The 27,640-nt window shown below is 37.2% G+C and overlaps 1 protein-coding gene across 12 annotated transcripts in view; it reads right to left on the bottom strand.

Annotated features, from left to right (window-relative positions):
- DNAH5 (dynein axonemal heavy chain 5) overlaps positions 1-27,640 on the bottom strand; it is a 152,279-nt gene that overhangs the window by 27,571 nt on the left and 97,068 nt on the right. For 10 of the 12 annotated variants that reach the window (XR_013946316.1, XR_013946317.1, XM_080579301.1 and 7 more), the window contains 14 exons: positions 26,110-26,282; positions 20,421-20,551; positions 19,371-19,524; positions 18,316-18,583; positions 17,092-17,323; positions 15,400-15,514; positions 14,964-15,140; positions 10,347-10,550; positions 8,661-8,840; positions 7,625-7,762; positions 6,888-7,023; positions 4,971-5,287; positions 2,951-3,106; positions 2,285-2,467 (listed from right to left, as the gene is read on the bottom strand). Coding sequence is in view for 8 of the 12 variants with exons in the window: in XM_080579301.1 (XP_080435427.1) it covers positions 2,285-2,467; positions 2,951-3,106; positions 4,971-5,287; positions 6,888-7,023; positions 7,625-7,762; positions 8,661-8,840; positions 10,347-10,550; positions 14,964-15,140; positions 15,400-15,514; positions 17,092-17,323; positions 18,316-18,583; positions 19,371-19,524; positions 20,421-20,551; positions 26,110-26,282 (2,564 nt within the window). In the remaining 4 variants the exon portion in view is untranslated. Of the gene's footprint in view, positions 1-702; positions 920-2,284; positions 2,468-2,950; positions 3,107-4,970; positions 5,288-6,887; positions 7,024-7,624; positions 7,763-8,660; positions 8,841-10,346; positions 10,551-14,963; positions 15,141-15,399; positions 15,515-17,091; positions 17,324-18,315; positions 18,584-19,370; positions 19,525-20,420; positions 20,552-26,109; positions 26,283-27,640 lie in introns of all 12 variants that reach the window. The other 2 variants (XR_013946318.1, XR_013946319.1) reach the window with 2 other exon arrangements.

Genomic DNA, 27,640 nt, shown 5'->3' with positions numbered 1-27,640 from the left:
TTCTTCCCTCTTTCCCTCTTCCTTTTCCTTTAATTAAATTATCCTTAACTTCCTTAACTCAATCCACGAGCCTTTTTTTTTTTTTTCTTTTTCCTTCCTTTCCAGCATACTTTCTTCTCCCCATCTTCTGAGGAAGAAGGGAAGTGAGAGAGCAGTTCTGGTGAAGTTCAGCTGCCCAGCAAAGTAAAACCACCACAAAGGGACCTCCAGAAATTATCTACTCCAACCCCCTGCTCAAAGAATGTCTAAATAGGTCAGTTTCTCAGGGCCATAACTTTTTCCAGGTACTGAAGTGAGGCTGGCCAGCCTGTAGTTATCAGGATCTTCCCTTTTGCCTTTCTTGCAGACAGGTTCCAGTCATTAAGAATTTCCCTTTACTATCACAACCTTTCAAAGATGACAGAGAACAGACTACCATGGCATTAGCCAGATCTGTCAGCACCATCAGAAACATCGCATCTGGTCCCACAGGCTTGTGTATATCTAATTAGCTTAAGCGATCCTTAAATCTTTCTTCTATAGTGGGTACTGCTCAACTCCCACAGACTCTTCGAATAGATTCAGGGTTCTAGGAAGCCTGAGGGCAATTCTTACCTGTCAAGTTCCTCATCATTTTCCATATCCCTTGGAACTTGGTTCCCTGCCCCAGAGAGCAATGGCACCAAACTTCCTTAGCGTTCCTTTTGCTGTCAAAATACTTACAAAGACCTTTCTTCTTGGCCTTCACCTCTCTCATTGGTTTCAGCTACCACTGAGCTTTGGCTTTCTTAACTCCATTCCTACTTGTACAGGCAATATCTGTTTATACCTTCTAAGTAGCCTGTCCCTGCTTCCACCTTCAGTGTACCTCCTTTTTGCATCTGAACTTAGTCAAGAGTCCCATGTTCAACTGTACTGCCTTCATGTTTGCTTATCTGGGCTGGAGAAGAACAAGCAGAATTTAACAAGGAATTATTCAACATTCAGGTTGTTAAATGAAGCACCGTGAAAACAACATGGAGAAAACAAACATGCCAACACAACTTGAGTCCTAGCACAACAGTCTAGCACAACAGTCCTGACAGTACAGGCAGTGACCCCTAACTGCTCTGCAAGAACATAGATATTTTCCCTTCAGAGATGTCAGTTAGTAGAGCTGACCACTAGAATGGGCTCTCTGATCCATTTTCAATGATTATTTTTATTGGTAGAAGAACATGAAAAAGCACATGCCTTCTGATAATGTATTTGCCTGCATAATCAAAAGGAAATTGTGATGAAGGAATTTGATGATAAAACAACTGTCATCCTGAGGAATATATTGAGTTGCAGGGACAAGAAGTAAAGTTTAACATGAGGCTTTGTGAATGTACACATCATGGTATGTTTCAGACAGACAGTGATCATTCCATTACGTGAGTTGACAAGCTGTCACTGGTTGAAGTTAAGCTGATAGCGCAATGAAGCTGTCTGATAGAATATAAGTCTTCATAGAATGAGTATGGTTTCCCTCATGAGTTCCATGGACTGATCAGAGAAATGCAACTACTTAACAAGATTACTTCAGCCATTACACTGGAAAGTCTTACATGGAAGGGGAAGAAAAAAATAAAATAAAATAGCTCAATATCTGCCACAATAAGGGAACAAACACATTCCTCTCCAGTGAAGGTAAACTGGAATTGTTGCCAAATTTTAGCAAATACAGTCATAGATGCATAGTATCACAGATTCATAGTTTGGTTTTTAACCTCAACAGTGGTCCACCTTATATTTAAGGAATATAGTATCCAATAGTTCTAAAGATCCAGAACTGTTGGTGGCATGCTTACTGGCATTGTCATCCTGAACTTGGACTTGCTTAATTAATGAATCTGCAGTGTCAGATTAGTTAGGCAGACCATTTCCCCTTGCAACAAGGAAGTAACTAAGTCCTTTGCACCAGGTTACATTGCCACGAGTTCCACAGTGTCTAGGCAGAAGAATATCAGTTTCTATTCCAGACCATTTTCCTTTTCACAGACAATGTTCATGACGTTATACCTCAGTGAGGCAGGAAAAATAGAGTATGGTATGGTTGCAAGAGAAAAGACAGACAGAAACTTCTGGTTGACTGAGTCATTTTTCTTCTGTTCCAGCTTTTAAAACATCTTAAACAGGTTATAGTAAGAACAGTCACAACAGAGAGACAGAAAATTACTCTGCAATATGGGAAGTAAGAGTAATAAATTGAAATGAAAGTGAAATCATTTACAGGTAAATATAAGACACATAGTCAGGAGAAAAATATAATTATTTCTTTTACCTGTTTCTCTGTGAGAATGACTCTTCCTAAGAGCTGATTTTCAAGACCTTTCATGGTCACGGTAAAGTCAATGATGGAGGTTCGAGCATTAATTTCAGGAGAGTAACCTGGATTTGGCAGTTTTGTGGTAATGTAAAGCCTGAAGCCATTCATCACATCTACTTCTTTATCACCAACCTTCACCTTAAGAAAAGTAAGAAAAAGACATCAAGTGACAGTGCACACTCTTGGAGGTACTACATGTAGAAACAAAGTTTACATCTTTCTGTTCAAAAGCATAAACATCCAGCTTAAAATTACATGTCTGATGCAAAGAACTTGTTGAAAATATCCATAGAATAGTTTAACTGATGTGTTCACAGATTCTTTCAATTCCAGTTACTTTTCATCATTGCATCCCTTAAATGAAGAACATTACACCAGGCAAACAGAGATCTTGGTACCTTCTTCACTTAGAATTGTCATAAACAAAGGGATAAGAAACACTATAGGTTAAATATATTAACTATTTGTGAGTTTAAATTTAAAACCTTTTTTATTTTGTATTAGCATTGATCAAATTTAAAACATTTTAACCTTTTGGAGGCATATATTTAATAAAAGATTTTCTGTTGAGGACAGGTAGGAGGCAGTTTCCGCTTGTTTGTTCATTTGCTTTGATTTTACCTTATTGGTGGAACCTGTTTTAATGAAATTTCTTTCCAAAATATTATCTAGTGCTGGGTCAAGCTCTTCTCCAACATCTTCTATCAAAAGAGGTCTTCCCAGAGAAAGGCTGTCTTCTAAGTGATTTCTGAAATACTTGTGATTCAAAGAAGTGATCTAAAAATACAATCATGGACCTATGTTATGTTTCGCCCAGTAACCAAACGTAATGCTTGTCTTATATTCAAAGATTAATTCATTTTATTCAGATAAATTACCGACAAGAACAATGGTCCTATAGCTAAATTATGGCAAAGATTGTGACTACAAGAGATAAGCATCAGTGTACTGTATTCTCAGATGTCACTGAATGCAAACTGCTAGTTTTCGACTACAAGAGTAGGAGTAAGACAACACTGAGCACGAAAAGTTTTGATAACTTATGAGTGCAACTAGACAACAAATTCACAGGAACCTTTTATCAACGTCAGTTTTATCCTGGATAACTTACCCAAGTCAAATCACAGCAAGGCAAATCCCAAGATTAGGGCTTTTTCCTCAAAAATTAGTGTTTTATATATTGAATAAGCCATTAAATAGTCTTTGCTTTACGAAGTTATTCTTAGCACAATTGTGATTAACTTTTCAACACATACACAAAGCACATTCAACTTAGTTTGTTTATAACTCTAAAATTAAAGTCTAATCATCATCTTTTTTCTTTTTTCTTTTTTTTTTTTTTTAAATATGACTAGGGTTCCACGCTGACAGAGGAATCAATATGAAGGACATGTATTTCCTATTAATAGTCTAAGAGCCAATTTATTATTGTCCTTCAAACTCCTCTACCCTTTTTAGGGTGTCCTGGTTCCAGTCAGGACAGAGTTAATTTTCCTCCTAGCAGCTAGTAGGGTGCTATGTTTTGGATTAGGATGAGAAGAGCGCTGATAACATGCTGATGTTTTAATTGTTGCAGAGCAGTGCTTACACCAAGCCAAAGACTTTTCAGCTTCTCGCTCTGTCCTGCCAGCGAGCAGGCTGGGGGTGCAGCAGGAGCTGGGAGGGGACAGACCCAGGACAGCTGACCCAAACTGGCCAAAGGGGTATTCCATACCATCTGATGTCATGCTAAACAATATATAGGGGTGGCTGGCCGGGGTGGGGGGGCTGGCTGCTCGGGGATAGGCTGGGCATCGGTCAACAGGTGGTGAGCAATTGCATTGTGCATCACTTGTTTCATACACATTATTATTATTAATACTATTATCATTATTATTATTATTATTATTATTATTATTGTTATTATTATTTTCCTGTCTTAATAAACTGTCTGTATCTCAACTCACCGGCTTCACTTTCCCGTTTCTCTCCCCCATCCCAGAGAGGGAGGGGGGAGGGTGAGCGAACGGCTGTGTGGTGTTTAGCTGCCAGCCGGGTTAAACCACAACATAGGGATACCTTAAAAAATATGTTTTGTTGGTGGAATTATTATTGCAGCAAACAAAGACTTTCTTCCTTGTACTTTCCTGTTTGAATTGATTTGGTGTATCTTGCCTCAAACAATATGTTGGAGCAATTCTGTATTCACTACACATTTGCAGAATATTTAGCAACTGACATCCATACTAAGACAACACAAATTATTAATAATTTCTGATTATGAGAAAATAACAATATCGTGCCATGCATCCTTTTTTAAACATGTATATGAACTTTTACTAATCATTTGTTTTTTCTAATGTTTATAGTATTCTGCAAATATGCTTCAGCCTGTATCAGACATTACACATTCAGGTTGGTCTCCAGTAGTTTATGTTTCTTTCAAACAAATTCCTTTAAAAAAAATGAGCTACTGGTATTAATAAGCTTCAAATGTACATTTTTCATATCTAGTCAAATCTCCAATCTACCTATATACATATATATATATTATTTTTTTTTAATAAAAACTGTTTGCTAATTGTTATCTGAATCACAGATTTGACATGTTTTGTCAGTTAAGAGTTTCTAGGGACTCTGAAAGCACCACAATTCCTGTTACCTGGAGTTCATTTCTGACTTCCTTATTCTTAAGCCAAATTTTACCCTGTGCCTGTGGATCAATTAATAAAGGATAACGAGATGCTTTAGTGGCAATGATTCCATTCTGTATGGATAAGTCATCATTTGGTAATCCTTGCAGGTTCCATTCACTGATAGTAGGAGCATCAGTCAACATTTCTATGAGGTTCAGGTCGGTACTAAAGGGGATTTTCCGGGCTTTCATTTCCTTTTGCCAGTCATTTAATAGCAGACTGCGGAACTCTTCGTTGAAAGGACCAGAGTAGGACAGAAAAGCTGTAGCCAACAGTACATCACCTTAAAAAGAAAAAGAAAGAAAACAAAACATTATGACTTCGCAAATTTTATTCATGATGGAGACACTTCCTTCTTGATTTGTTATGTTTTTGATGGTAACTGGAAGAATGCACTTTGGATGATAAAGATGATAAATGAGCTTTTTTTTAGTGATACGGTTTAGTGGAGGACTTGTTAGTGTTAGGGCAGAGGTTGGACTGGATGATCTTGGAGGTCTCTTCCAACCTAGACGATTCTGTGATTCTGTGATTTTTCTCCAAATTCATCGCATAGTAAAGCAATGCTACATTTCACTAGATGCCATGTTTACCTTACCCTTACAGAGCAACTCTAGGAATCAAGAGGAGAAAAAATTAAAGTAACACACTGAGTTAGGTTTACATTGCAAGGTGTTGGTAGCAGGGGTGGCCTCTTAAAAGAGGCCAGGGGCTACTCCATGCCAGAAACAGACAATTCCAGCGTATTCCAACAGCCCCACTGCAGGGCACAGCCAAGCCACACAGCCAAGCTGGTGGTGCCTCTGGGAAACAGCAAAAGGAAGGGCAAAATGCTGTGCTAATACTAATGCTAATGTTTAATTAGGTAATGCCAATGCTTAATTTGGAGTGCCAATTAAGATCAACTGCAATTATTACTACTAACAAGGAAATGTAGTAACAGACGTCACTACGGAAACATTGTGTGACACAAGTTTTAATCTTCTGGTCAGCCTCAAAATTTCCTCCTCTCAGCCTAAGTCTCATGACACTAGTAAATTTTTTGTACTTCAGAAGTAAAGGATTCCAATCTGGAGAAGATATTGTGCTTTTATACTGAGTACTAATATTTTTTTATACTTTTCCAAGTTATCTATTTAAAAACATGATGAGTGTGTGGGGAAGGTATCCTGTATTTTTAGTAAGTTAATAATAAACACACACACAAGACACACACACACACACACTGTGCCAGCAAATAATACACAACCACACTACCTGCTTTTTGCAACATTTCAAGGCAAAGGTCAGAGAAACAACTTCAGGCCATATAAAAGGACAAGATAAATTTCATTTACTTGGTATAACTAATCAATAAATCCTTAAAATAAAGTACTTCCATTTCCAAGTGTTTATTTACACAACAAAAAATTACTTCTAAGAAACAAAAGTTTCACGAACATTGGTAAATGCATTTAAAATTCTTGACTTCTATACTTAGAAGTCAATATGACTGAATATCAGTCTTTCTCTCCTCCACGTGTATTCCGTTATAAACATTTTACTGGTTCTTTCTTACACGTCAACACATCACTCTTTGGACTACTGCCTACCAAGTTAAAATATCAGTGTCCCAAGCATTCAATGCATCTTATGTTAAGGTACATCTTCACCACAGCATACACAGAGTATTCTAGGGTTTTTTAAATATAAACCTCAGTCTCATTGCATATTTCACCTAGCTGTGCTTCAGCAAGAGAATTAACAATTACCTCAATTTTAGCAATGGTAAATCTGAGCTGCAAAGGAAACATTTGAAATTCCAAATGTTTTTAATTTCATTATCCATTACAATTCAAGCAGCTAATTTACTTCTAAGTTCAAAGGTGTGGACAAATGCTTACCCACTAGCCTCTTGGTCTGAATGGCAAATTCTTTACTCTGTTTAGTCCACCTCTCTTTTTCACCAGCTAGACCACTTATAAGACTTGAAGCAGTTTGCATTTTATGCCGGCAACGTTCAGCATCTTCAAGCAAAGTCTAGATAAAACCATACACCAAAATATATGGTTTACAGCCATGTATCTGATAGGACAGAAAAATTTCTATGCCTACTTAAACCAGTAGAACAAGAGTTCAAAAATATATTTTCAGTAACATATCATATTGCTGTATGGAGAAGGAGGGAAAATGGGAGGGAAGAAGGATATCACGACAAACTATCAACATCTGCCATAAATATGATTCAACCTTTTAATATTCCTGCTCTTAATTTTCATGCTGACACATACGTTAAAGGATGCATGAGATGCCTGGTACTTATTAATTCTGGGAAATTCTGCCCAGAATTTCAAATACATTATGCACTGATAACATATATTGACAAAATTTGATGTTACAGTACTAGGCACTAAAGAAATAACTCAATTAAAATATTTTTTGAGGCAGTGGGAAGGAGGAGGAGGAGGAGAAGAAAGGTGAGATCCAGAAAGGGAATATCCAAAACATCATCTCTTTTTCTCAGTCCATCAATGTTTTTTCCAAGGAATAACAAAGAATTATGAGAGGATGCATTAAGTTTTGCTCAAAGGATGGGTGGCAACCTTCTCTAACAGTCTCTTTTCAGCAAAGATACATTCACCTGTTTTTCTCTCATGGCTTTTTCATACTCTGCCTGCACAATATCTAACTCTTCTTGCTTGGCACCCAGTTCTTCCTGAGCTCTCTGCAGATCCAGCATAGCAGTGGTTAGGCGATTCTCCTGGATTGCTAAATTAGCCTGTGAAGCATACAAATAAAAAAATGTATTTCCACACACATTTCTTATAATGTATGTCAAATAGAGTTTCATTGCACTGTATCACAAAATCAAAATGTTCAGTAGAGATTTCATCATTCATTAAAAACTTTTATTTCAATTTTACAACAAACTTTTTCTTGCAGGTAGTTAATTAGCTGGTCTTATATAAATTTGAAAAAAAATAGAAAAACTTCTGGGCACCTTAGCCCTTTTCAGCTGGCACAAAATTAGTCTGAAATGGCCTTTAGAAAGACTGGTGCCATGAAAAGCCTGCTTTGGTTTGTTGTTTTTGTTGTGTTTTTTTTTTCCCACCACCTATTTTGCTTTGTTTAATGAAAGATACTACCTGTAATCACAAATCTTCCTTCGCTCTAGATTATTCCCATAACAAATATAGAGCTATTCTTTGTTAAAATCATGCTTGACCATGTTTTTCCTGACTTTCAGTCTTGCCCTTCAACAACTATTTAGGCCTGTTTTTCTCTAAATAACACTGATGAGCAGAGTCTCTGTATAGTCTTATGAACTGATATCCTGAATATTAAATGAATCAGATCTCAAGCATTTTCTTTTTTAAGGTAAAGCAATTGCGACTGTGAATTAAACTAGATGTCTGCTTCAACCCCATTCAAAAGGGGCCCAGAGACATTAAACTGCATAATCTTTTTAATGATCTTGACAGCCTAGAAGTGGTAGTACATTTGAAGCATATTTCATTGTAGTTATTATTTTCAACATAGTAAATTCCTACCAAGGCAGGCACCAGTTACAATAAGGCAGCTGACGTTTCCAGCAGATGAAATCCTCAATTGCACATGGGCAGGGAGGAGAAGGAGTGAAAGGTGTTTGTGTGCCTCGCATTGATTAATAGACTTACCTTTAAGGGTAATACTTCTTTGTTGATAGAAAAAAATACAGCCATGGCTTTGGTCCACGAGCAAAGCCCAGCAACATTCCCACATACTCTCTTGGCTGTCTCAATGTTGTAATCCACCATTTCAAAATAAGGGCTCAAAAGCTCTACCACTTCTTCATTAATTGTATCCTTTGGAAATTGCTAAAAAAAATAAAAAATAAATAATAAAAAAAAGTATGTACTATGTATGTACATAAACTATACATATATATACTTTAGCACACACAGAACACTACCAGGATCACAAATGTCATTTAAAAACAGCTAGTATTAAGTTATCTGTCTCATGTATATTTGGGATTTTGCCAAAGTCATTTTACTCTATTCTATTTTCATACAAAATGTAAAAACGTTTGCCTTCATTTATGATCTTCTCTACCCTATCTTATCTACTAACGTTACATAACTGGCAGTCAAGTATAAAATATCACTGAGATTCAGTTTGAAATTCCATTTACCTTAATACTGAATAAATAACAATATTCTTTAAAAAAGAGAGGGAAAAAGATCTGGTTAATGGACACACATTCTACAAGACAGTATTTTCAAAGGGTAGCCAGCTATCTTCCCTTTAAACTACCTTTAATCATTAATGCAACGTTTCAATTTTAACAATTTGTTTTGTGCCTCTCTTTTCTTTAAACAATGCCTTTTCCATTTTCATCCCAAAAGCTCTGAAATTTCTCCCTTAATGTTTTTGTCTCCCTTAAATGTTTTTTGATGGCCAAATATTCTGTATAAGTTTAGTTACCTTCAAAGGTTTATTTACAAGGTATATCATTGATGAACTTGAAAAATAGCTGTTTCCAGAAGCACAAATAGGTTTATTTATGCACAAGCAATAAAATGTTGAAGTCCTTCAGTAAATTCATGGTACTACCAGCCATACAAAGTTGGTCAAGCTTATTATCTGTTATTTCCCACTGGACCAGAGACAGATGAAGTAAATTCAATGTGATTATAAATGCAGAAAATTATTGCTATCTAATAGGGAAGCTTTAACCAAAGTATAAACTTTAAGAGTTGTTTATATTCTTTGGTTTAGGAGAACATTATTCCTCTAAATGAAGAAATCAGATTATTAAGTCCAGTGGTACAGGACAACATATAAACTATTCTCTAAGTAGATTAATCATAACATTACTAGCTTAAACTATGAGCTAACAGATTTATTCACTGTATACTCTTTCCATTTCTACAGACATATAGAGCCAAAACTCCCAAATTTCAAAAAATTCTGACTTTATACATCCTAACAATAACCCATTCTTTTGTAAGCCACTACAAAAGTTACAATGCTCAAAATTAAAGAAAAGTTAGAAAACATTTTGTTTCTCTTTCTTATCAGCTCTAAGCAAACAGATAAGTAATGGCTATTCAAATGCTGAAAGCTCTAAATCATTTGTCACTGAAGGTAATTTCATTGCCATACTTAGGAGAAGCTGTAACTGATTTATGACCTGACTTTGCCAGATGGATTCAAATTTATTTTATTACAACATACTTATTTTTTAAGCCCTTAACATTTCAGATCTATTGTGTGCTTGATTTGCCTTGCACATTTGTTCTCCTATGAACACCAAAGGAAAGACTTTCCCCAATTTTCTTAAATTTAAAACAGTAATGAGCAGAAGGTTATACAAGTACCTGTAGGTTCTGTAAGAAGTTTCCTGCTGTCATCAGTTTCAAAGATTCTTGCCATGATGGGGTGGTACAACATTTTTCCTGATCAATTTTTACATTGTTCAGTTTTCTCTGGAAGAGCAGTAATACACAGTCCATGATACGCATAATAAGGTGAGGAGGTCGACCAAGTGTTCGGACAGTGGCAATATCTGCAGGTTTTATTGTCTACAAAATTGAAACAAACGATAAAACAATTAAACAATTATTGTTATTATTTATTAAATAAGACATAGAACACAAGGTCAGTGACAGCATTAATCCACTGGAGAATAAAAAAATTATTTTTCATGTTATTTCTGATTGAAAATAATTTTATAATCCAAAAGCATGAAGCTAGAAGGACCCTTCAGCCATATTTTGACTACAACTTTCTCACAACTGCTACAACCACTTTTGACAAAACAAAGACTAAGATAGCAATATCTTAAAATTTTACCTAAATTTTGATTATAAAGCAAACCTATTGAACAGAAACACAATCTGGAATGGGAAATGCATTCTGTTGATACATGGTAACTGAAGGTGAATTAAGAGAACCAGTGAGAAGGCCTGATAGGTATATAGATATGCGCCTTCTATTTTATCATGCTGGAAATGTTCCTGGTGTAGAAGCAAGCCTGGGAGAATATATATATATTATAATAAAGTATGAAAAACTGGGCCCTATTAAGTATAGCAAATTCTAGGGTGCAAATGTAATGCTATAACTTGTAAGACTAGTGTACATCACAAATTTAAAAGGACCATCAGAAAAGACTACTGAAGATATCTCCTTAGAAATGCACCAACCCGAGCAGTTAGTGCACTGAACCACATACAGAGAAAAAAAAAAAAAAAGCCACTCAAAAATGGTCCCTTCCAATGGGCAAGGCCACTACTACAACAGTCATAGATTCAACAGAAACTAATAGGTTATTGCAGGAGTGATATGTGAATGAGTGAATGATACTTTGCATCTAACCTAGCAAATGCCTCTCTTGGAATTGCTAAAGGAAGTTTTTAATTACTTGTGTTTATACTTTAACAATGGGATTGAAAATTATTGTAGGTTATTCTGATCACCTTCCTTTTGCTTCCCTTCAAAACAGTGCTGTTTGTTGCACTCAGTGTGCACCTGAAAATTTAGCAGAGTTTTTCTAGATATACAGCTGGAAACTTTAATCTGTGCTTATTAGTGACCATCAAGACATTTACCCCCAGACATTTTTGCTACCATCCAAATTGTGACAAGAGTTGCATTCTATTCTATTCTACTTTTCACTTCTCGTTGTGCATTTAACATGTCCTTTTCATTTCAAATGCAACTAAGTTTTAATGAACTTTGACAATTCTTACCCAAACTTTAAAAAAAAAATAAATTTAATCTTCATATATCATAGAATACCTTGGGTTGGAAAGGACATTTAAAGATCATCTAGTCCAATGCCCCTGCCATGAGCAAGTACATCTTTCACTAGATCAAGTTGATGAAAGCCCGGTCCAACCTGACTTTGAACATTTCAAATGATGGGGGATACATAACTTCTCTGGGCAACATGTCCCAGTGTTCACTGGTTTGGACTGGGATAGAGTAATTTTTCATAGTAGCTCGTATGGTGCTATGTTGATTTGTGATGAAAAATTATGTTGATAACACAACCAAAGTTTTAGATGTAGTTGAGCTGTGCTTACACAGAGTCAAGGTCTTGTCTCCTTCAGCCCTGCCAGCAAGGAGGCTGGGGGCACACAAGAAGCTGGGAGAGGAAACAGCTGAAACAGCTGGTCCCAACTGACCAGAAGATTATTCCATACCATATGGCATCATGCTCAGCAGTAAAAGCTAAGGAAAAGGGGGTCATTTGGAGTTTGTCTTCCCAAGTAATCATTGCTTGTGATGAAGCCCACCCTTCCTGGAAATGGCTAAATATCTGCCCGCCAGAAGCAAGTGAACAAATTCCTTATTTTGCTTTGCTTGTGTGTACAGCTTTTGCTTTATCTATTAAACTGTCTATCTCAATCCACAAGTTTTGTCACTTTTACTGTTCCACTTCTCTTCCGATCTCACAGGGGAAGTGATGAGCACTTGTATGGTGCTTAGTTGCCTAGAAGGGTTAAACCACAATACAATTACCCTCATCATGAAGAATTTCTTTCTTATATGCAGTCTAAATCTACCCTCTTTCAGTTTAAAACCAATGCCCCTTGCCCTGTCACTACAGGCCCTGGTAAAAAGTCCTCCATCTTTCTTTTAAGACCTCTATATACTGAAAGGCCGAAATAAGGTCTGCCCTGGAGACTTCCCTTTTCCAGGCTTAACAAGCCCAATTCTCTCAACTTTTCTTCGCAGTAGTGGGCTCCAGTCTTCTGATCATTTTCATGGCCCTCCTCTGAACCCACTTGATCAGCTCAGTATCTTTTTTGTACTGGCAACCCCAGAGCTAGATACAGCACTCCAGGTGGGGTGTCATGATGGCAGAGTAGATGGGGAGAACCACCTCCCTTGACCTCTTGGCCATGATTCTTTTTATGCAGCCCAGGATATAACAGGTTTTCTGGGCTGCAAGTGCACATAGCCGACTCGTGTCCAATTCTTCATCCGCCAGCAGCCCCAAGTCCTTCTTTGTAGGGCTGCTCTCAACCAATTCAGCATCCAATCTGTACTGATATAGGAGCTTGTCCTGACCCTGTCAAGGTCTCTCTAGATTGCATCCCCTCACATTAGTGTATCAACTGCACCACTCAGCTTGCTGTCATCGGAAATCTTGCTGAGGATGCGCTCAAACCCACTATCTACATCATTAATGAAAACATGAAACAGCACTGATATATGTTTAAAAAAAGGTTATAAACTGTTCTGTACCTAACAGTTTCTCAGTGTAGCATTGACAGTCCTAAAATATGTAAAAACTGAATGGAATAACCAACTATGGATTCACCATCTGGGAAATGGCCTTTATATTTAATTGTATATTTTAGTAGACATTTTTCTACTTTGCAAACAGAATTCCATTAAAGGAATCCCTCGTGGGAAGTTTATAAATCCATAATCATTGTGAATTCATTCCATGAAAGATGCAGCCCTATACAGACTTGTACAAAGAATTTGCTTAAATGAGTTTCTGAATGAATGAATGCATTCAGAGAATACAGATATGTACGCTAAACAGCTGAATTTTATGAGAGTTTTCCTTCCTCTCTTAGGCACGCGTAAAGCAGTTTATTATAGCAAATGCAAAATGAAAGAAAATCTGGAGATAGAGTAAGCCCAGTTAGCTTTCTCCTTTGTGAAGTCTCAAAATAGTGATAGTACAGCTTTTCCTTAAAAACAGATTTTCATTTATTAGAATACAAGATTTCAAGAACAACAGTATTGTTTTGGTTTGGTATCTTTGGCCAAAAGCAGAATGTAAGCTGCAATAAGACACAGGATAGAAGACAGGTCACCAGTGCTCTTTTCATACCTCAGATACTGCCCAGTTAGCACTGTTTGCTTATACACTTGTCAAAATAGTCACACACCTCTACATTTTTGCTGTTTCCTTTTTTGTTTGTTTGTATGTTGTTCATTTGTTGGTGGTGTTTTTTTTTTTTTTTTTTTTTACCTTCTCCTGTAGCTGAGTATCAGAATCTTATGATTTTTATTCCTTATTCCACTCTCGTCAGCTGTCATATCATCAACTTTCATTTAGACATTTCAATTCTGCCTTTTCAGAATCAAGGCAGTCAGGAAGTGTTAAGCATCTCCCCCTCAAAGTGAAGTTCTACATTCATAACATCCTTGAAAACTTATGCATACTACATTTTCAAGACTTTTTGATTTGCAGATCAAGATTTAGCCATCCTTCATGGTTTTTGTTCATTTTTTTCTATTTCTTGAGACACCAACACCTCACCAACCCAGATCCCACTATTGCTATTCACAACATAAATGCCTTAAGGGACATTCTCGTACACATTCAGATGAAAAGATATTAAAAATACCATGTGAGATCAACAAAAAATAGTATTTGTTTCATCACTAATGATGAAACATAAGCAGAGCATTATAATTCTATTAAAAAAGCTTCACAAAGAGTGGGTGAAGTCCCATGGTGATTACTAGAAATCTCAGTGATTTAACATCTCAAAGGACAGAAGAAACTTTTTTGACGAAGGCAGAAAGGAGAGAATCACCAAACTCATTCAACATGAATTCATTGGCAAAAACTTAAAAACAAAACATGAGGTTTAGATTTGAATGTAATTATAACTGTTTTTACAGGAAAGGCACTCACTTCTTTGCTCATTGCACACTAGCTGTTTTATAACAGTAGCAACACTCAGTTACCAGTGTAATATCAACCTGCAGCAAAACATAGATAAACTACAGTTTCGAGTGAAAGTTAAAATTTGCCCTTTGCTGAAAAACTGCCTGTTTTAGATTTGATATTCAGGTGGAAAAAGACAAACAAAACAAAATCTAAACCTCAAAATATGTATATCTATCTGTACTCATCTTCTGCCACTTACATGGCACATCTGCAATCTTACACGTGTTTTCAGAGAAGCACATCTTAGGGGAAAAAAATGTTATACTTGGTCCAACGTTTTAGCACTAACCTGTAAGGCTGCTTCTGCCTCCTCCAAAGCAGGTTTAGCAGCTTCCAACTTTTCTTCAGCAATGGCTTTGTCAACTGAGATGCTGTCTACAATAGCTTGGGCTTTATCTTTCACTTTCTGAACTTCACCCTTCACCTTCTCAGCAGCCTGTGCTTTTACAGTAACTTCCTTCAATACCTAGAATGAAAACCCACACGCTAAATATTCAAGAAAATATCTAGCTGGAAGAATTTATATTTCTGTTGTAAAATTTTATCTGTTGAATTCAAGTTCCCAAAACCAGAATGTTCAAACAAAATTACTTTGTTGTTACTGTTATGTTTCCAAGATCCTTTTTTCCTTTTTTCAACACTAAACTTCCTATTACTCAATTCATCTTTTCAAAATTTAAGAAAAAAAAAATCTAAGCACTATACACTTCAAAGTTTGTACATACCATGTCAGCTTTTTCATTGGCAATTTGAAGTTCCTTTTCTTTTATCTCCAGCTCTTTGCTTAGAGCAGCCACTGACTCAGAGGCTTCTTTCAATTTTTCCAGTCCGGTATTCATTCTGGAGTTAAAAAGCAAAAAAAATAGGAAGTATGTAATTTCTCAATTTCCAAAATTCTCAATTCTCAACTTTCCAAATTATTCCATCAGTAGAATGAATCTAATACCTGAGGATGTTTTACACACAAAATAAAACGTCTTCAGAAACTTCCACATATGCATCTGATGTCTTCACAATCAAGAAAGTGGACCATAAATACTTGCCTAAAGAGAGCATATGACTTGAAATGTTCCACACTTTTAAATCAAAGAGTATGCCTTTATTATTGCATTAAAATTGTATATGTTAGTTCCACACATGTCACTGTCCCCATTGAGTTCCCCATTGAGGACTGAGCTCTACGCAGCAGAAAGCATTTTCTGATTACTAAAATCCTAAGAAATATCTCAAATCACTATTTCTTGTTTGAAGAGGATGTTGAGGAGGTTAATAAAATCAAAATATCAAAATCAAGAACAACCAAGAGAGATTAACAGGAAAACAGCACTGAGATAACACTTTTATGATTGAGCATTAAATTGGCCCTTCGACAGCACTTTTTTGTTTATCAAAATGTAATTCCTCATAACAAGGACTTAAGTTTAAGTGAGCTGTAGACTAGGAAAATATATGTTTGGCATAGGAGGGACAGAAAGAACTACAGAGGCTGCAACTGCAAAGGCTAAGCAGGACTGGAAGAGGTAAATCAAAATACAGAACAGATAAAGAGCAACACCTGCTAAAGTTCTTGAGATTCTGCAATTAAGGTGAAATAGAACAAATTTCTATTCATGTATTCATCTGGTACATTTGAAGCTCAGAAAGTACAACACTGGACCATCTCCCTGTTTTACAAGTCTTCACGCACACCATAACAACATATTTCTAATTCAGTTTGGCTTTCAAGTTAAAGAATGTTTCAAAGTGAAATAAATTAGTTTGAGACTTTCTTAAAGGCTTCCAGCTCTCTGTGTCAGTTTTTCAAAATCAAGGAAATAAGTTTTCTTAAGGGTGATGGCAACTGATACACTAAATGCTAATTTTACATTCTAGTTGACTATTATTTCTGACGTGAAGTTAAAATCTGCAAACAGACTGCACTAGTTTAATAAAGTATCTAAAAAGAGGAATATACAAAAACACTTAATAAGCCAGAAGTAAAAGGTTCAACAGCCTAAAGTATACCATGTAATGACAAACCAAAAATACCAATGATCTTTTTTACATGTTCATATCAGATCAATACAATTGTTTAGCAAGAAAACAAAAGCTGCTCTTGGGTAAATCAAATGTTATTTTGAATATATTGTTAAACAGCATGTAGCTGTTTTCCTTTATTCATTAGAATTGCATGGTAATGGTTTATATTAATTTATTTCCACCACCTTGCTCTTTCATACATCACTACCTTTTAGTCTTTAACTTACATGTGAAAAGCAAATCTAACATTTGTTCAATTACACCTTTACCAATTTTAGGAAACCCCAAAGAAAACTTCTGTTATGCAGAGATAAGCCATACATTGGAATAAGTAGAACAGAAAATACCTAACAGAGAAAGAAAACTACAAAAAGACAATAGTAAACTGAGCACTATACCTGTTTGCTAATGTCTGCACTTCTGCATGCTTTTCTTTGTATGTAGTTTTATATCCCTGAATAAAAGAGAGGTAGGATTTGGGAGTCACATGTGTAGGACGTCTGTATCTTTGAAAGTAATCAGAACACTTCTCTGCCACTCCATCCTGGAATGAGCCCATACACTGCACAATTTCCCTCTTTGTCTCAGCAGTGCAGTCCATAGCATATGAGGACAGGAAATGTTCAGATACTTAAGAAAACAAGAACAACATTCAAATAAGTAAGTGTTCAGGAAAGACTCTTAGCTTATAAACAAATCAACGTGCATCATCATTATGTATACATGGCTATGTATACATGTATATATATATGACTGTCTCATGACAAAGAGAAGTATTTCACCTAATTTATATCATCTGCTAAGAGCAATTGATCTTTGCACCACTTACTCATATATATTTGGCTCAGTATGTGTCTAAACTTTAAATTGCATTATATATCTAACAGTTCACAAAGCAGTATTCTGTCTTTTAAAGGATGGTATAGATTACACCAGGCAATAGCTGCAGAAAGGAGAACACCTCTGGAAGAAAACTCTTTATGCAAATGTTATTGGCAATCTGAGATTCATCCTATCATTGTCTTCTATAAATTTAGAATGTAAAGACTAATTATCAACTTACTGACAGCTGTGACATGGGAGATGCTTTCACATTGCATCAACAAGATACTGTGTCAGATCTCACCCAGCTTCTGAAACCCTGGTCTTCATTCTGCACTAGCAGATTCTTAAATTATTCCATACTCTCAGTAAAAAAATTATAGCCAACAATCTGGTATCTTTTCTCCTCCCAAGTGTGCAACTACTTTTTCTCCCTGAACCTGTCCAACTGCTAGATATCAAGGATTACATAACCACAGACTCCCCCTCTACACCTGATCATAAGCATAGTTACTAAGTCACTTTCTTTAGTGGTATCTTGCTTTCTTTATTAACGCTTTAAGCCTTCTTTAAGAGAAACTTTTCTTCTAATGGTATTCAAAGCCCTTCCTTTGTTAAAAACATTTCAACAGCAAGGAGAAAACATGTCCATCAAATTTTTGAACCAAGCAAGTTTCTTCTGCCAGTGTGCTGGCAAAACAAGCTTTGCTTGCATTCAAAGCTATTAGAACAATTTCACGATCACCAGTCATGAAATAAGTCATGAATTAAGTATCTCTGAAGACAAAACCTACACCTACCTGCCACTAAAGCATCTTTAGGCCAGCGGCTGAACCAATCTATAGTGCATCCAGAAATGAGAGCAGGGAACTTCAGGGCCCTGTTTCGAAACTTTTCACCTACTGGTGAAAAGCAAAGAACCACATGGAGGTTCTGACGGACTCTGGTCATGAAGTAATCATACAGAACTTCACTGGTTGGAGGTCTACGTGGATGTTCCTTTTTCAAGGCAGGTATGAGGTCACTAATGATCTCATCTATTTCATCACGTGCAAATAAGTTTGACACCTTTGAGAAAAAAAGAAGTTGGTGGGGTTTTTTTCCATGTTTTAGGAAATGATCCCATATAGAATATATAAACAAGACTGATTTAATGCATAGTTTTTCAGGAAAGAATACTCATTTCAGATACAGAAGTTATTAGGACCCAAACCACTCCTTTAAACCAGAACTTTTTCTGAAGAGACTCCATTATACACACTGAAATCTAACTTGCAGTAAAAGTAAAATCCATTCTCCCATGTGAAAAACAGAGCATTCTTGTCCAATGACATTTGCTTACTTCTCTTAATATTCTACTAAGTAGTAGAGATGACATGAAAAAGACACACATCTTCAAAAAAAAAAAGAAAATTTTAAAAAATCAAAAAAGATGAAAAACAAAAGCTATCCCATCCATTCTGAACACAATTTTACCATACAAAATCTAATGTATATTTTTAATCTAACATATAATTTTGTTAAACTTCAGTGATATTCCTTAAGTCTCATTTTTTTTCCAAGCTATTATCATGTTCCTGACAGATTATCAATACACTTAGAAGGAACTGACTTAGACAATTTCTCTGTATGGAAAGATAATGCTCATTCTAAATTTTACCATAGTTTTGTCTCACTCTGTAACCTAATACAAAGGTTTATTTCAATTTTGATAATATTGTAATGATAATAAGCACTCGAGTGTTATTTTGTGAAAGTGTGCCCCAGACATATAAAAGAATATTAAAATAAATTCAGTTATTACTTCAGATATTTTTTTAAAGCAAAAAAAAAATATCATCAGAAAGCATCCTACCTCCCCTGATGATAAAACATTGTTCAGGTATTCCAAGAAAGACTCATCTTTGACCTCATTGTCTGTAAAAAGAAAACATACACCTTTCCCTTGCAGTCCTGATGTTCTGTACAAGAGTTTCAGATCTTCCATCAAGTTTGAAGTGTTGTACGATCTACAGGAAAACAGTCCTATTAATGTTTAATCCTTTTTAAAAGGGCATCTAGTTAAAAAAAAAAAAAAACTAGCAAACTTGAGTAAGAAATAATGTCTTGGAACTTCGGGCAAAAATGTGCCAACTGTCCAAGAATTTTTATTTAGATTAGCTGGAAATACATCGCTCATTTCAAATTTTCCCATTAAATAGCTAATCCATTCTTCTCTTTCCTGACCTCTTTTTCACACAGCAGCAAAGAAATTCAAAACATTTACCTTCTCTACAATGAGATCATCTTATTTGAGTGCTGAAAATATTCCCTGATCATTGAGATGTCCTGTAGACACTTTGGGAGGCACTCATATTCTCATAGAAAGATTTATAATTATTTTTAATTTATTTTGTGAGTTATTCCAAAAAAAAAATGGACTGAATACTATAAAATAAGGTAATATATACCTGGAAAAAACTGTCAAAATACTGGCATATATCAAACATCGTATTTAACAAATTAACAGGCAGCGGGTAAGTATTCCATCTCCTTACACAAGGCATTACGTCAAATATTGCAAGATAAACTCAGAAAGCATTATGGATAGATACCACCTACAAATATGTTTAGTTCAACGCAGTGTACTGTATAAAGACAGAGGGTAATAATAACTTTATACTGCCAATATTCCTTCCCACTCAGTGAAACATATGAAAAAAATTACTATTTCAAAGAAGATAAAAGTTTAGACTCACTGTATAAAATCAAGTAAATTTAGTTGGTGTGAAAGGATTTTTCATGTTTTTATACTCGAGGCAACAGTGCTCAGTCTACATTGCACTTGTTCTTTCTCTCACTGGGAGCCTAATTTATTTAAAGGAAGACAAAGTATTTATTTTCTTAAATTTTATTTTACACTCACCGTGTTAACGTGATCTGCAATGTATCATAGCCAGCTATGAACGATGCCAGTCTTGTCAAGCTCTGCTTTCCTGAGCCACCAACTCCAACTAAAAGAGCATTTCCACGAGGAGTACGAATCACCCGAGAAATCTGTAGATTAAAGCCATCTATTGCTAAAATGTGTAACAGTTACATACCAAAAAAAAATCCAGTGCTACTGCAGTAATAAAATTATGTTAGAAATGCAGAACAAACTGAAATTTTAAGTTTTAATTCAAGGATTTAATTCAAGGATTTAATTCAAGGATTCTATATTATTATTAATTATATCCTATGGGCATTTGTACTTTGAAGTATTTTCTGTAAACCTTCCAATAGCAACCACTTGATCCCACCACTACAAACTTTCAATTATCAATAGAACTGCATCTCACACTTCCACAAAGCATAAGCAAATCTCAGTAGTGATATGCTCTCATAGCATTTAAGATTATTTAAATTGGGAAAGAAATTATAATTTCCACAGTACTATAGTCTCTGGACAACTTTAGCAAGACTCATCTCTCTAGGTTCCTTCATTGTGACCAGAAAGACAAGTTGTCCCAAGACAACTATTAAATTCAGGAAGAACAGTCCCCCACAGTAGGTAAAAATTGTATATTTATAATCAAATTTCTTAAGCTTCTAGTTTACTTGATTATACAAACGCACAATACCAGTATGAATATTTGTTCTCTGTGAAACATCGCCCATATAGGTCCCCCTCTCCTTCCCGTTTGTTATTTCTCTTTCAAGTGAAAGGTAGTAGTTACTCACTACTCCCCACTCCAATTCATCACAGTGCACTGTAAACAAACAGACCCTTTGGAATTCAAAGCAAGCACATTTTCAGCACTGTAAACTCCATGCAGAACTTGTTCCACTGTCCACTGCCAAAAAAAACAGTACCAGGAAATCTGGAAACAGGTAGACCATAGAATCATAGAATATCCTGAGTTGGAAGGGACCCATAAGGATCATCGAGTCCAACTCCTGGCACCGCACAGGTCTGCCCAAAAGTTTAGACCATGTGACTAAGCGCACAGTCCAATCACTTCTTAAATTCAGACAGGCTTGGTGCAGTGACTACTTCACTGGGGAGCCTGTTCCAGTGTGCAACCACCCTTTCGGTGAAGAACCTCTTCCTGATGTCTAGCCTAAACTTCCCCTGCCTCAGCTTGACACTGTTCCCATGGGTCCTGTCACTGGTGATAACGGAGAAGTGGTCCCCTGCCTCTCCACTCCCCCTCGCAAGGAAGTTGTAGACTGCGATGAGGTCTCCCCTCAGCCTCCTCTTCTCCAGGCTGAACAGGCCAAGTGACCTCAGCCGCTCCTCATATGTCTTACCCTCTAGGCCCTTCACCATCTTCGTCGCCCTCCTCTGGACACTCTCCAACAGTTTCACATCCTTTTTGTACTGTGGTGCCCAGAACTGCACACAGTACTTGAGGCAAGGACGCACCAGCGCAGAGTAGAGCGGGACAATCACTTTCCTCGACCGACTAGCGATGACGTACTTGGTGCATCCCAGGATATGGTTGGCCCTCCTGGCTGCCAGGGCACACTGCTGGCTCATATTCAACTTGCTGTCAACCACAACCCCCAGATCCCTCTCTGCTGGGCTGCTCTCCAGCATCTCGTCGCCCAGTCTGTACGTATAGCCAGGGCTGCCCCGTCCCAGGTGCAGGACCCGGCACTTGCTCTTGTTAAACTTCATGTGGTTGGTGACCGCCCAGCTCTCCAATCTGTCCAGATCTCTCTGCAAGGCCTTTCCACACTCAGCCGAGTCCACAGCTCCTCCAAGTTTGGTGTCGCCAGCAAATTTGCTCAAAACACCTTCTAGTCCTACATCCCAATCATTTATAAAAACATTGAAGAGGACTGGCCCTGAAATGGAGCCTTGAGGGACCCCACTAGTGACCGTCCGCCAGCCAGATGTGGCCCCATTTACCACAACCCTTTGAGCCCTGCCCATCAGCCAATTGCTCACCCATCGCATGATGTTTTTGTTTAGCTGTATGCTGGACATTTTGTCCAGTAGGATCCTATGGGAAACCCTGTCAAAAGCTTTGCTGAAGTCCGAAAAGATCACATCAGCTGGTTTCCCTTGATCGACTAGATGGGTGATCTTATCATAAAAAGAAATCAAACTTGTTAGGCAGGACCTACCCCTCACGAACCCATGTTGGCTGGGACCAATGACTGCATTGTCCCCCAGGTGCGCTTCAGTAACTTCAAGGATCATCCTCTCCATAATTTTACCAGGCACTGATGTGAGACTGACAGGCCTGTAATTGCTAGGGTCTTCTTTCTTACCCCTCTTGAAAATTGGCACAACATTTGCCAGCTTCCAGTCCAATGGGACCTCTCCAGATTCCCAAGATCATTGAAAAATAATTGAGAGAGGTCCCGCAATGACGTCAGCCAGCTCTTTAAGCACCCTGGGATGAATCCCATCCGGACCCATGGACTTGCATGGATCCAGGTGGAGCAGCAAATCCTGCACACGTTCAGGGTCGGTTGGGAGTTCGTCATTCCCACTGTCATGGTCCTCCAGCTCAGGGTACCCTGGGTCCTGAAGCCCATCATCAGTGTTGAAGACAGCATTAAATGAAGGCGGCATTAAATGTTTCTGCTTTGCCTATGTCATTGTCTGTGAGGAGACCCTCCCCATCTAGTAGCGGACCTATGTTTTCTTTGGTTCTCCTTTTTCGTTCACATATCTAAAAAAACCTTTTTTATTGTCTCCCACAGACATGGCCAGCTTCAACTCTAGTTGGGCTTTGGCCACACAAATTTTCTCCCTACAAACACGAACAGCATCCTTGTATTCCTTCCTCGTCACCTGACCCTCCTTCCAGCAGCTGTACACTTCCTTTTTTCGCCTAAGCTCCAGTAGAAGATCCCTGGTCAGCCAGGCCGGCCTTCTGCCCCGCTTGCCTGACTTCCGATATTTTGGAATCGCCTGATCTTGTGCTTTTAGGAGGCAGTGCTTAAAGATTGACCAGCACTGATGGACGCCAATGCCTTCAAAAGAAGTTTCCCAGGGGACCTTGCTGACTAGTTCCCTGAGCAGCCTGAAGTCTGCTTTCCCCATATCCGGGGCTGAAGTTTGGGTGACAGTTTTCCTTCTGTCACCATAAATTCTAAACTCAACCACTTCATGGTCACTATGACCGAGACGGCCGCTAATTGCCACGTCTCCCACAAGACCCTCTCTGTTCTCCAGCAACAGATCTAGGAGGGCACCTTTCCTAGGTGGCTCTCTTAGCACCTGCACCAAGAAGTTATCATCTAGGTGCTTTATGAACCTCCTGGACTTGCTCGTGTCAGCCGTGTGGTGATCCCAGTTGACGTCTGGCAAGTTGAAATCCCCCATTAGGACAAAGGGAGTTGATCTCGAGGCACCTCTTAGTTCTGCAAAGAATAATTCATCGGCGTTGTTGTCCTGGCCAGGTGGTCTGTAATAGACTCCCACACAACGACATCCCCTTTATTTGTCCGTCCCTTAATCCTTACACAGAGGCTCTCAACTTTGCCATCGCCAACTTGAAGTTCCACACAGTCCAGCCCATGCTTCACATACATTGCCACCCCGCCACCTCGCCTACCCTGCCTGTCCCTCTTGAAGAGCCTGTAACCATTTATTGCAACACACCAGCCACAGGACTCATCCCACCAGGTTTCTCTTATGCAGATGATGTTGTAGCTGCAGGACTGAGCCAAGACTTCTAGCTCATCCATTTTATTCCTCATACTCTGTGCGTTTGTGTAGAAGCACTTCAAATGCGCCTCCCTACACACAGCACCTTGTGTAGCTGACCGAAGGGCCTCACTAGCACACAGTCCTTCTGATTCTAGCACACCATCCCTTAGCTCATCACCAGCATGCCTGGTTTTATCCCCTGTTGTTGTCGTATGCTGAGAAAATATGCCTTTAAGCATAGGAGAGGAACTTACTCCACATCCCACCAATTGCACATGAACAGATACTTGCAGCACACAGAGCAGCCTGTATTCATTTCTGGAACAGCATGGAGCCACTTGCCCAACCAGCTGGTGAGCAGCCAGTCTCCTCTGCACAAGCAATGACACGCAGCATTGGTTCCTGTTCTCTTCATTATCCTCAATATTTCTCTGATGCCTCTAGAATTCCATCATGCCATTAAGCAGTCTGAGTCTGAAATGCAAGTCTATTTACTTGCAATTCCTGTAGCAGACTTTTTCACAAGTTATTAAAAATTACATGTCTGCTTCTTGAACTTTTAAAATTATATATGTCATATATTGAACACAGTGTAATTGCTATTTTTCATAGGTTAATGTTTACAAGCAAAGATAAAATCAAGTATGAAGGCTTATTCTAAGCATACTTAATATTTAACCTGAGAAATAAAAATACATTTGCACACCACCCCTGGAATATTACTGATCACTTCAATTACGTCTACTATTTTTTCCCTGGCAGAGGCACACAAGCTGTATGCTCAGAAGCTTTGTTCTAGGGTTCAGATATTCTTCAATTTTAACTCATTCAAGTGATGCCACATCAGCTCAGATTAGGCATCACCTTAACTGTGCTCACCTAGCTTTCTCCTAGAGCCTGCCTCAACTCTAGCTAAGGTATAAAGCTCAGACCTGCAGAGCTGTAATTGCTGGTTTCAAGAATATGGGATCAGACAAGCACTGTCTATTCATTTTATCCAAGAGAATATCAAGATAACGTTTCAAGTATTTATCAGCTAGCTAACCAGAGAGAGCAAGAGATTTTGGCCAGATCCTGAATTTATATAGAACTTTTTACTAGGAGTAAACCAGAAATTTGGTAGCAATTGTGATGACGATTTAAAAATTTTCAAAAAGAATTCCCCAGCAGAATAGCATCTATTTTACAGACAAGACCTTAAAAGAAAGAATTCAATTTTATGAATTGATGCGAATCCACTCTAAATTTTTGAAAATTGCAGATGCAAAGTGTTTGCATAATTCAATTTAAATTATTTTTATATTTATTTTATCATTTCTTAGGATAGTGCAACCCGATATTCAGTTCTTAATAATTTTTATAAGAAATACTGATAGCCTCATTGCACCACTGAGAAATAATAGTTTTTCTTAAGTTACAAAAAAAAAAAAAAATCCTTTGTATGAAACCTATTATATAGGAACAACCCTATCAAATTATGGTTAGGTCTAATCCATAGTCAAAGAAACTTTAAAAGAAGTGAGCATACTGTGGATCTTCAAAGAAAGTTCAGACTAGATTTATTCCTGTTCTGCTGTACATACTTCTTCATCAGCAGCCAATTATGTCCTAACCTGAATTTTATTTCACTCATTCCAAAGAGAGGAAGGGCTCTTGGAAGAATTAATAAGAAGAAATGTCAAAAAAGAGTTAGATACTTAGGAACATGATCTCACTAGATATAAAAGATAGATATAAAAGAATAGTTCCATCTGGTGTATTTTCAGAAGAGTGGAGTTTTAACACTTGGTCAAAGGGTGAAAGAAACTTTTATAGCAAAAAATGGCTTGTTTCAATTTTAGAAGTATTTTACCTTGATTTGTACATACCTTCACTGATTTTCAAACACAACCAAGTTCATATGTCTAAGGACATGTGGAAAAGAGCAACAGCGATAAAAAATGTCAATACAATAAGACTGTACCTTTACTAAATGAATCATAGCATCCTCAAAGAAAACCATGTCCATTCCAGTACCACGGACATTCTCATTGTATGTTTGTAAAAACTTATTTAAACAATTCCGTAGCTGATGAAAGCAGTAAATTGGCTCATAGATTTTCGGGGTATCTAAATTAACTTCCTCTAATTTTTCACCTAGAACAGAATACAAGTAACAAATCTTTAATAGTTTAAATGACTGAAGAAGGCAAAATGTAAGGATGAGTAAGTGAAGGTAATTAAAAGTCCCTAAGCAACCAAAGCAAGATTTATTATACATAATATTGCATATTAGATATACATATAAGAACGCTACTTATACTCTTTCTACAAGGAACAATAAAGTTCAGTTACTTAAATTTTTAAAGGCAAAACCAGGAAAAACTAAGAAGCCTTCTTTCTCTACCTCTGAAACGTGAATAGTGAAAACTTGAAATTAACTGAGATGCTAGAAGCAACAGTAGCAACAGAAAATAAATAAATATTGTAGTCAAAAATTGCAAGTTGATTAAATCTCTGCACTAGTGAAAAATTACTAAAATTAATAATTTATACACACACACAAGAAATGTATATTCACTGTAAAAAGATAAATATTTGTTTCAGCAGGGATCTGAAAACCACAAGAAATTGTCAACTCCTTATCCAAAGAAAAGGAGGAAATTGTGCTACCGTCTCACATTGCCATTCATAGGCATTAATCATGCTTACAGCGGTCATGAGCTCCACTAGTAAAAAATGTTACAGCAAATAAAATCAAAGCATGGCTGAGGTTGGAAGAGACCTCTGGAGGTCATCTGGTCCAACTCCCCTGCTCAAACAGGGCCACCTAGAACCCAGGACCATGTCTAGGTGGCTTTTCAATACCTGAATAATTGAATATTCCAGCTGCAAATAAGGTTCGTAAAAGTTGAATGAGACGTTTAAGCAACTAAGTCTTACTCAGCTACAGATAAGGACCTAATAAGAAATACAGCAAGGAGTTAAACTGTAGTGATGTTTTTACATTTCTGAACCATTTAGGAAAATTATGTCAGCTTTCTCTTGTTCCTGCAGTTTTATTATTAATGACAAAAGACATCATGATCAAGTACCAGACCTAAGAAAGGGCAGACATTTAAATTATTTACAGAGGCAGCAGGTATAATGTACTAAACTTTTCCCTAGCCCCAAGATTCAGAATCACAAGTACTAAATAGCAATGTCATAGCTAATTGATAAAAAATACCTTCGAACAGTTTGAAGGTCTGCAGAACACAAGCATTACTAATGATTTTTTTGTGAAGCTAAGGTCTAAAAGTTAAGTCAAAGTTTTTTAAGCTACTTCGTCTCATCTCTGCATATTTATCTCAGGGACAAATATATTGCAATAGTACAAACCAAAGAGATACAGGGCATATATGTCAGCTTAACATTAGCCTGAGCATAGCATTATTTGAAATTATGTCAGATGTCTTTTTTAAGTATTTAAGAGCTCAGAAACACAGCTGCTGCTGTTACACTCCATCATAATG

The sequence above is a fragment of the Anser brachyrhynchus genome, assembly GCF_964034855.1.
Source record: "Anser brachyrhynchus genome assembly, chromosome: 2".
NCBI classification, from domain to species: domain Eukaryota; kingdom Metazoa; phylum Chordata; class Aves; order Anseriformes; family Anatidae; genus Anser; species Anser brachyrhynchus.
This window is presented reverse-complemented; position numbering and strand designations above follow the sequence as displayed.